Raw genomic sequence first — 10,719 nt, forward strand, 5'->3', positions numbered from 1 at the left:
TTAAAAACCATATCATAATACCGATCGCAATTAAAAGGCCTCATACTGATGAGATTGAGATGAGAAATCTTTAAGATTATTTTATGATGAAAAATGCTGTAATGGGAATGAAATGAATTTGCTATAGTATTATTTTATGGTACCTCAAATTTCATTATACGTCAAACTTATTATGAAGAAGAAAAAGAGTAGAAAACTTTAAAATTAAGAACTAGACTCAGTAAACAACATAGGTTTGTTACTGGATCGATTGTCCCTAGTACAAGAGATCAATCAAGTTCCATCAAGGAAGATTAACATCTCAAGTTTAAATCCTGGATCGGCGTCTAAATTCTTACCGTTGTTTGATGTAAGGAAGGCAAAATGATTTATCATTACAGTTTGCACAACACACAACTATGTATTTATCACTCTCTTCTACAAAAAACATCAACATACCAGGCAAAAGCAGCCTAAAACCTCCAACGATCTATACGTACAGATGAACTATAACTCCGCCTTCCAAAATGTATCTAGTCCGAGGAACCAAAAAAAGGAGAGACTGGAATGTAACACCTATGGGAATGTAGACTGAAAGTTGGACCAATTTTTCCTCAACCCGTCCATCTGCATTTTTGTTGTTACCAATTCATTGCTAGTGCTTTCTATCTTTCCAGCTTTTTGTTGAGCTAACGACACGAGTTTTTGAGCTTCTTGAGACCCTTCTTGTCGTTCATCCATGATTTCTTTCTGTCTGGTCCTTATATCTTGAAGTAATGCTTCCAACTCTCTAGCTTGTTCCTCCTTTTTATCATACTCCGACTTCAGCTTTGCTTCTGACCTAATCCAGTTATCCAGCTTTTTCCTGTCCTCTTCGAAGTTGTTCAAGAATTCCTGGTAACTTAACTCAGCTCGTGCCAACTCCCTCCATTTCTTAACCATGACGGGGAATTCATACTTGAGTTTTACCAATTGCTTGGCTTGTTCATCGCTAAATAATAACGATGAGGGATTTTCATTTAAAGCAGCAATTGCACCACACATTTCTTTTTCATTTATCGGGTCATGAGCCAATGCCTCTAAAGGTAGTCTGATTGAACATTCAAATATCAACTTTGCAAGTGTTTGGGCTGAAGAAGTACTATTGCTCTGCAGGCCGGACTGTTGACTGGGATACTGCTCTGGTAAAGACTTCAAGAATGACTGAACCGTGTGGAAAGTTGATTCAACGTCCACTATATCGATGAACTGCTTCAACTCTTGACTAGGAACCGATGTCCTCTCTTGAGCCTGACAAGATAGTGCATACGTTTACATAAATCAATAACAAGGAAAAACTAAACCAGAAAAAGATGTCTGTTGTTAAGTGAGTGAACCTTGTTTGCTGAAAGAACTGGAAGCGAAGAATGTACATTAACTTCAGTAGTTCTTGGTTTCTCGTCCTCACTTGGAGCAACATATTCTTCTCTTTTGTCAGTCTTGCTACTAGATAGATCTTCCGAAACGGAGGAGGAAGGTTTTGGTGTACTTGGTCCTGGCATAGACTAGAAAGGAGGAAATGAAGAAAAAAAACAGGAAAATAATGAAGTTCGACTTGGAAATGAAAGTTGTTGGGACTGTGGCTCACATTTATACTTCTGCTGATCGAACTTGATAAGAATAATCCTGTACCGATGCCTGCTTCAGAGTTTCTACTTGCATCCACGGAAGGAAAAGAAAAATGAGAAAGAAATGTGAACTTTACGAGACAGGAGAAAAGAGGTTATATGAGTTCATTTTCTCAACGAAACATACAAGTTTCGTGTTAAACAAAAAGCAAATAAGAGCATAACTTTGTGAAAACAAGGAGCAGCAATCTTACAATAGTGTCTTCTCCAATTGATTCACCGCTTGGCTCATTGCATGAACAATGATTTTCTTTACCTGAAGTGGCACACGCGGAATTTAGTAGTCTTTACACATTTCAGCGAGAAACTAATATTACAATTGTAACATCAATGAAGTGAAAAAAGAAGTCATATACCCCCAACTTGTCTTCCCTAGCTACGTGATTTCTAGGAAGCTTGCGAAGCTCCTCAGTCAAACGAATGCTCTCATTCACATTTTCAGGAGAAATAAAATCAACAGCGACATTGATACAGGACTGTAAAAGATGAAACGCCAGAAATCACCGAGCTGAGCTTATATAAGTACTCTACTATTGTAAATCATCTACGGAATGATGTGTGCTTTGAGAAAATGAAGACATAGTTATCTATTTCAACGTTTGATGAAAAAATTTCCGACTTCATTTCATCCAGAATCTTGAGTTTTACCTTTGTCCTTAGAACTGATGAAAAGGACTTCTGATAACAAAGACAAGCATGATAACATATCGATGTTTACACATTCATAGCTTGCTAGTTGCTTCCACACCTTAGTAGCATCTATTTTTTGTAAGACTTGAACTAACTCCATACCTTTAAATTTCTAACTTGATGAGGGCATCCAGCAGGAACGAAAACAGCCTCGCCTAATTTTTGAACAAATGTCCATGGTTCAATTCCTGCAAAAGGAAATGAAAGCATGGTGAACACAAGATGCAGACTCCGAAACTGCTTTTTACACGAGACATGCAAGGAAATGGCAATGAATAAGAGAGTAAGATGACCATATTCTTCCTTTAGCCTCCTTTTATGCTCGGTGCTCAAGTAGAAAGTTTCGTCAAGAATGGGATGAACAACCTGTAATGGAAACAGTATATTGGAGTTTAATCAATATATTTTTAGATTAATCAATGAGGATATCAAGAAAAATAGTACATTGGAGTTTAATGAAGTATCAAATTTCCGTTGTAACGTTGTGACGAGCACTAATAGTCATGAAGGAGGCAAAACATGGATAAAGATAAAATTACTTCAGAAATTTCAAAATGGAGAAGTAAATTAAAGTTGCAGCTTATTTTTACCTGCAGCAACGGTGAGCCATATATGTGCCTAAATTCCCTGAAGTGTTTCCTGAGATATTCCTCCAATTTAGGAACATCTTGCCTCCTAAAGACATCCCATAGAGCACCGCCACCATCTGCGTCTTCAAATCCTTCAGGCTTATCCTGCTCGAAAAGAGAACTACTATCCTCTCCGTCTTTCTTTGTTTCACAAGCAGCTTTTACACTTCGCAGGCAATACTTCTTATTCTCAACTTTCAAACCATCACATTTCTGTTTCTCCTGAGAAAAGTTTATCCCTTTCAGCACAGATTTTTCGTTTACATTAGGGACGTAATCCTTAAGGCTCTCATGTGTCCTGTTAGCATTATCAGCTGCAAATTCCCTCTGATCCTGCTCTTTGTGAACCTGTTTCAACTTCTTTATAACGGAGAGTTGTTCATCTGTTGGGACCACTGCTTGAGTGTGCATCAACATGTTGACCTAAAATATACAGAATGTTAGAGTGCATACTAATATTTCCGAGTATTTAGATCTCTACAGTACCAGCAACTTGTTACACTACATTTTGAAGAATCCCAACATACCGTATCAGTCATAACATAGTGTAGTTTGGTGACTGAATCTCCGCGTCCAAGCTCCTCAGGAAAACCATAAGCAATGTATGCCTTAGGCCCTAAATCTGGCTTCCCGCAGTTATCAGGAAGTCTTAGAGCAAGATTGAGATAGCCATATTGAGGATGTGTATATTCCATAAAAGGTAAACAACTTGAAAATTCAGCACCATGACGCGGCAGCTGCTCATCAAATAGACCTGATGGCGGCCAGTCATTCAACTTTAAGAGTTGAGGCCACCCGTAACTGTCAAAACGACCCTCTGTGTATCCTATAAAAAACTGGTGTATGTTCTTTTCCAACTGCACGATATCCAGGATAAAGTAAACTTAAGGTAAGAACATGGAAAATATAACATCAATTGTTTCTGATTTTACAAAGCATGTTTACACAAACCTTACACCAATTTAAGCAATTTAAAACATCAGTAGCCTTCTTGGTTTGTCGACAAACACGCCATATTACCATAGGTTCCCAGCTCAATCCCAACGCATTATCATGGACGTTAGTTACAACAACTGGTTCACCCCTAGCTAAATATACACGAAAATTCCTCAAATTTGCACGCCGAGTATCCACAGCTGCTGGACAGAACACATAGTTATCATCTGAACTTTCCCGAGCAGCTGCCTTACGTAGCTTGCCACCAGAAGTACCATTTTCACCCTTAGATTTTGAACAGGAGTAGTGCAATTCTGAATCATTATACATTTCCTTCACTTCACATTTTTGAGATATTTCTTTAGCTTTGAGTAACAGCTGCGATATCCAATTCTCAGAAAATATACATCTCAAATTCAATGTTCCGTTACAACAGCCTCCCATATCTTTTGGTGGGCAAGGAATGGCACCATTTTCCACGGGTTTCCATTTAGATGTCATCGCCACCTTAGTCGTTCCAGCACAAGTTCCATTCTTGACTGAAGTTACGCTACAACCTTTACCATGCAAATAATCCGGTCCATTGTCAATATATTGCATCATCACTTCGGATACATCTGCTTGCAAGTTGCCATTCCTTAATTCCTTGCAACAAGTGACGCAAAGTTCATAGGAACAACTAGAACACCTCCGGTGAAAATCAACAATAACTGCACTGCAATAGTTGCTGCAAATAACGGATGACATTCAATATTTAGTGAACTTATCAACTACCCCCTAAATTGTCCCAAATAAGCGTTGCTTTAGAAATTCAAGACAAAAATAGTATTGTTTCCAACTATACCTTTATATTAAAGAACTAGTACTTCCTAATTAACGATTCTCAAAAACATCTAATGAATAGAGGAAACTTAGTAAAGTATACCTTACATTTATTGTTTTTCTTAATAGGCGTGAAATGAGTTAAAGTGAAACTTATTTGTGGACGGGGGAGAAATTACCATCTAAAGTAAATATGAACGCTCACCAATAAATACACTCGTCCTTCTCGTATTCTGCTTTGGCTATTTTAACCTCCGAATTTGGCAATGCTGCCAAAGAAAGAAAGAATGGTACTCAATGAAACAATCTTTTACTTGAAGAATTACAGCCCCAAAACATTGAGAGATTTATAATACCTTGAATGTGATACTCAATCTGCTTTTCAATCATTTGCTCGGCATTAAGTTGTTCCAACGCAGGCAAAAGTGCTCGTACAATGTGCTTAGAGTACTCGAGTTTTTCTTCATCACTGAACTTTACTTCTACATTCATCAAATGCTGTATTGCAAACAAGAGAAGAACTCAATTTGCAGTAAATAAGTATTTTAGAGCATAAGACAAAGAGAAAGAACTAAAAGAATCCTACTTTTGCTGTCCCATCTAACCGCAAACATGATATGCAGTTGCAAAAGTCACGACATACAGGGCAAGCTTTTAAAAAGTCCTCTTCTAGCATCCCGGGATACCTACAAAAGAGGATATCAGAAACTGATTGCAGACAAACAGATGTAGCCCCGAGTGATCGGGGCAATGGTTACATATATAATGTATTACATTTGATTGAAATTGATCATATAAATATGCTAATTCATCAATGCTATAAATATCATCAAAGAGTTCGCGTAAACACTATTATATCATATGATTGTCAAAGATCCAAGTCTTCAAGCATCAACCTCAATAACTAAAATAAAAAATGCACAACTACTTAGCAAAACATAGGTATGTAAGTTGTAACTAGGGCAGGGTGAAGCGGGACGAGGAAGGGCATAACTTCACTTGCTACAGTCTTAGCCCGCCCCGCCCCACTCTGCCCCATTTTAGCACAACTACTTAGCAAAACATAGGTATATAAGTTGTAACTAGGGCAGGGTGAAGCGGGACGAGGAAACTTTTCCCTTCCTCTCTACCCCATTGCCATTAACAAAAGATCATCCCAAAATTTCTCCGAAAACTCTCACAAAATGATAAATCAAATACGCAGTTTATCCAAATCTATACAACTCACTTTTTTTTTTACTCTGTCCAAAAAAGAACAACATATTTCTATATTCACGAACATTTTAACTTTAAGAAGCTCATTAGTCACACAAACATAATTTTAAACCACATATTTCAAAAGTCTAAAACTCCAGACTCAAGTCAAACTACGTTACATAAAATTAAACCAAAGCCAAAAAACTAGGATTAATATGCCTACATCATCATAAGTTTCAATCTTTATCTTCCAAATAAACCTCAAACAAAGAAAAACCGGAAGTTTAAATCCTGAATCGGCCACTGACATACTTACCATCTATTGATACAAGCAAGACAATATCTTTTCACTTTACATTTAGAACAACACACAACTCTTTCTTTGTCAGACCTCTGACATTGATGACACATTTTGGACTCCCCTTTCTTCCTGCTATTAGAAAAACTCATTTTCTTCCTCTTCGAATTCGTATTATCACAACTATCATCATCATCATTACTAGAAGCATAATTATCAATATAATCAACATCATCATCATTTTCTTCTTCTTCTTCTTCACTACTACTACTACTAATATCCATGATCACAATTGGGACATCTAATTTTCTTCTCTTGTTTTGCATTTTTTTTTTCTTTTTACTTGCAAAGAAAATTATCAGCTAAGATTCTACTCTCAAATCCCAATACAAAGTGAAAAGTCTTTTTGGTTTGCGCGGGATTTTCTTCTCTAATAACTTAGCATGCCTTACTTGGGTATCCGTTCGGTTCACTTTTACTTATTCACTTTGAATCGCGTGTTATTGTATAGTTTCAACTTTTAAAACAAAATTGAATCTTGTATATATTTTCATCTTTCATTTTGATTGTTCGTATTTTAAAAATATATTTTCATTTTTATTTATCACTTTTGATATATCAAGAAATATAATTAATTTTATTCAGGTTTAAATACTTATTTTTCGAGACATCATTTAATAAGGGATAGTTTGATGAAATATCTATAACAATAATTATTTACTTAATAAGTGTGTCAAATCAAACTGTAATAAATAAAAGTAAACGGACTAAGTTTAAGAAGAATAAAAAGACTTTTCAATTTCGTAATGTTAAATTAAAAGATAGATAGAATATACCAAAGTGTTTTTTTTTAATTTTGTTGTCTTACATGTGTTACTTAGAAAGTTAAAACTAAATATTTACTTTAAAAAAGTATAATATTTTTTAAATGGACTAAAAAAAATTGATTAATTTGAATTACAATTTGCAAAGGCAAGAGAGTCTTACTCTACCCTGCTTGGTTTTATTTAGATTAATCAAAGACTTAACGAAATCACCTAACGTTTTTCGCACTTCATTAACCATTAGACTACACCCTCGGGGCACAAAGAAATTAAAATGGATCGTCAACAGTAACCAACGATCCATTTGAGTTTTACCATTCCTGTAGAAACTCCATACACAGTTTAAAGCTAATAGCTTGGCAACACCAGAGCCAAAGTACCATTGCAAGTATATCATCAGCATACATGTTTTCAATATAATGCAACTACAATTGATAGTAGAGCCTAGCTGAACACATGAGAATTACTAAAAATACATGTATCTCGCGGAAATCTTCATCAACTAGTCTCACTAAACAGCACAAGTTGCGTTGCAGTTATCATTCATCAGGTGGCGACCCTCCAGGAACCAACTGCATTAAGGGGAAAATAAGATTATATTCACGATAGCAATAGTGTTATTCGAATGAAAAAGGGAAAAAAATGAAGAAAGATTATACTATTATAGTCGGAGAGGGCTAGATTATACTCACGATAGCAATGTTGTTTCCATTGAGCAATATCTGATCAAGTTTTGTTATCCTCCGCCCTTCAGAAGTGATCTCGCTGTAACATGATTGAAAATTTGTTGAGCAGAGGAATGATAAAATGCTCTTTTCAACTATAACCCATGACCGGGAAAAATAAACCTGTCTACATTCCGGGATGGGGAATAACATGAACTTTACAAATGACAGACATACTGTTTTCCATTGAAAATTTAGGATATAATAACTTTTATGCGGATAATAAACTAGACTTAAAGAGAGATCACATCTTATACTGAATCGTCAATACAGCAGATGAATGCATCCTAAAATTTCCATTTTCAATATGTAAAGATAGTTTTTTTTTTAGAAAGAATCGGCCAGCATCAAAAGTTGCAAGACAAACAACGAAGTTGCTTTGAACGTGAAGTTACTACACTCAAGGAGTATGTTTTAGCCTTTAGGTGTCAACTCATGAAACTATTACTATTTACAATGATCCCTTTAAGATCTGTAAGACGGAATATGCAAATAACATGTTATCTTAAATTTGTACTAAAATAAAACCAAATCCTCACTCTAATAGAGATACCAAAGCTAATTTCAGTCCCCCAGTGCAACAGATCAGGCCTCCTCATCAATGACATACCCAGGGGCTGAGGATGGTAGAGTATACGCAGACCTTACCCCTAATTCGTGGAGGTAGACAGGCTGTTTTCAAACGAACTTCAACTCAAGTAAAGCAAAACAAAGGAGTAATACAAAATTTGATAGAAATGGCAGTGAAATAAATACTGAAAAATAGTTGCACAGTGGAGTGACAAATATTCCATTCAACTATAGCTCATAGCAGAGTTATGAGGGCAGAAGCAGGACGGATAACTTTTCAAATGTCACAAACTATGTAACATCAATATTCAGGCATTAACATTTATGCAGAGCTAACATAAAAACTGGTGTTTTTGTTCAAACTTCACCAAAAGTTCACAACTTCATTCTTGAATCATTTTTAACTACATTGGACGCTAAACCCCGAACCCTATGCACAAGGCGAGCTTTAGTGCACCAGGCTGCCCTTTTCTTTAGGATGCTAAACCCCAATTCAGTTATTAGTACACAAATTGCAATTCTAAACTCAGGCAAATTTGACCAGGCGCCTAAGACAATACAAAATTGGTCTACTTATTCAATCTCTGCTCCAAATCCAATGCACACAATTGAGAACATGCTAAAATCCTTTAGCACTCCAAAACCCTAAAGTTACAATCTTTGACAAAACAATGGCAAGATGATAGCATTCTAAACCACTAAATTTCCAATCTTCAACAAAACAACATCAAAATCATCAACAAAAAAAACTGCACCACACCATTAGAAGTATAAAAAGAAAGATACAAAAGACTTAAATATTCAGTAACATCTTCAAGAACTGGTGTATTCGAACTTCACCAAAAGTTCACAACTATATTCTTGAATCATTTTCAAATACAGACGACACTAACCCCAGTTCTCTTATAAGTTCACAGATTGCAATTCTGAACTAGACAAATTTGACCGGGCACCTAACACTACACAAAACTGGTCTACTTAATCAATCTCTGCGCCAAATCTAATGCACACAACTTTATTCTTGAATCATTTTCAACTACACACAACACTAAACCCCAATTCTCTTATAAGTGCACAGAATGCAATTCTGAACTAGACAAATTTGACCGAGCACCTAACACTACACAAAACTGGTCTACTTAATCAATCTCTGCTCCAAAACCAATGCACAATTGAAAACCTACTAAATTCCTTTAGCACTCCAAAACCCTAAAGTCACAATCTTTGACAGAAAAATGGCAAAATTCTAGCATTCCAAAACCCTAAAGTTCTAATCTTTAACAACACAACAGCAAAATCATCAACAAAAAAAACTGCACCACACCATTAGAAGTATAAAAAGAAAGATACAAAAGACTTACTATTCAGTAACATCTTCAAGAACCATATTAACATAAACATCAAATCCTCTAAGTGTACCAACAAGCTCCTTATCACCCTTCATTATCACCCATATCTTTGAACCAATGCAACGATCAATCAACTCTGCAAATTAAAACCATAAACTCAAAAACCCATCTCATAAAAATAACCAAATAACACAAAAATTACAGCAAATCCCTAATTAAAAAAAAAAAAAACAAGAACAAAATCAAAAAGACATAAGGCTTAAAGTTCCAATTGATAAAATCTAGTTAAAGAAAGTACCAGAAGGAAGAAGCTGAGAAGGGTTGTTCGAAGACATAGCTGAGATTGAGATTTCACAAAGTTTTTCTCTTCTGCTCACAAAATTCTAATGGAGTAATGGTGGTGAACTGAAATAGCTTAAAACTGTTCAACTTTAGGGGCTTTTGTGTTTAGGGTGATTTCTTGAAGGGTTGAAATTGATATTTTATAAACTTTGAGCCTTTTGGGCCTGGATTTTGCCAATGGCCCAATATCAGACTCTTAATAATGGGCTTAGATTCTCCTTTCCTTTTCTTAAGGTATATGGGCTTGGCCCATTTAAATTTGAGGATTTGGGGAAACGGATACTAGGAAATGACGCATGATGTCTTTGAAAGTGTTCGATTTTCAACTTTTGTTCTTGATTGATAAAACTTTAAAAAAAACGATCTTAACTTGAAAATAATCGCAAGGAAGAACTTACGTTATGTACCATAAGATAAAGTTTGTGATCAATTGAGCAAGTTTCGTATCACTATCATTTAGAATGTAATTGAGAAATAATGAAGTTCGTATCCTTTCCTTTTCTTAAGGTATATGGGCTTGGCCCATTTAAATTTGAGAATTTGGGGAAACAGATACTAGGAAATGACGCATGATGTCTTTGAAAGTGTTCGATTTTCAACTTTTGTTCTTGATTGATAAAACTTTAAAAAAAACGATCTTAACTTGAAAATAATCGCAAGGAAGAACTTACGTTATGTACCATAAGATAAA

At 35.6% G+C, this 10,719-nt stretch overlaps 2 protein-coding genes across 2 annotated transcripts; both read right to left on the reverse strand.

Annotated features, from left to right (window-relative positions):
- Positions 1-292: 292 nt before the first annotated feature.
- LOC107030481 (lysine-specific demethylase JMJ25-like) lies at positions 293-6,457 on the reverse strand. Its single transcript, XM_027912009.1, has 14 exons — positions 6,237-6,457; positions 5,310-5,409; positions 5,080-5,221; positions 4,929-4,992; positions 3,917-4,628; positions 3,493-3,822; positions 2,927-3,388; positions 2,630-2,702; positions 2,439-2,524; positions 2,003-2,122; positions 1,841-1,902; positions 1,607-1,670; positions 1,356-1,523; positions 293-1,269 (listed from the first exon to the last, which is right to left on the reverse strand). The coding sequence occupies exons 1-14, from the start codon at positions 6,368-6,370 to the stop codon at positions 556-558; spliced, it is 3,231 nt and encodes a 1,076-aa protein (XP_027767810.1). The 5' UTR covers positions 6,371-6,457; the 3' UTR covers positions 293-555.
- An 842-nt stretch (positions 6,458-7,299) lies between these two features.
- Positions 7,300-10,173, reverse strand: LOC107029605 (sm-like protein LSM5). Its single transcript, XM_015231036.2, has 4 exons — positions 9,985-10,173; positions 9,699-9,822; positions 7,735-7,807; positions 7,300-7,614 (listed from the first exon to the last, which is right to left on the reverse strand). Exons 1-4 carry the CDS (start codon positions 10,019-10,021, stop codon positions 7,582-7,584), a joined length of 267 nt encoding a protein of 88 aa, XP_015086522.1. The 5' UTR covers positions 10,022-10,173; the 3' UTR covers positions 7,300-7,581.
- Positions 10,174-10,719: the final 546 nt, after the last annotated feature.

The sequence above is a fragment of the Solanum pennellii genome, chromosome 9 (genome assembly GCF_001406875.1).
Source record: "Solanum pennellii chromosome 9, SPENNV200".
Lineage (NCBI taxonomy): Eukaryota > Viridiplantae > Streptophyta > Magnoliopsida > Solanales > Solanaceae > Solanum > Solanum pennellii.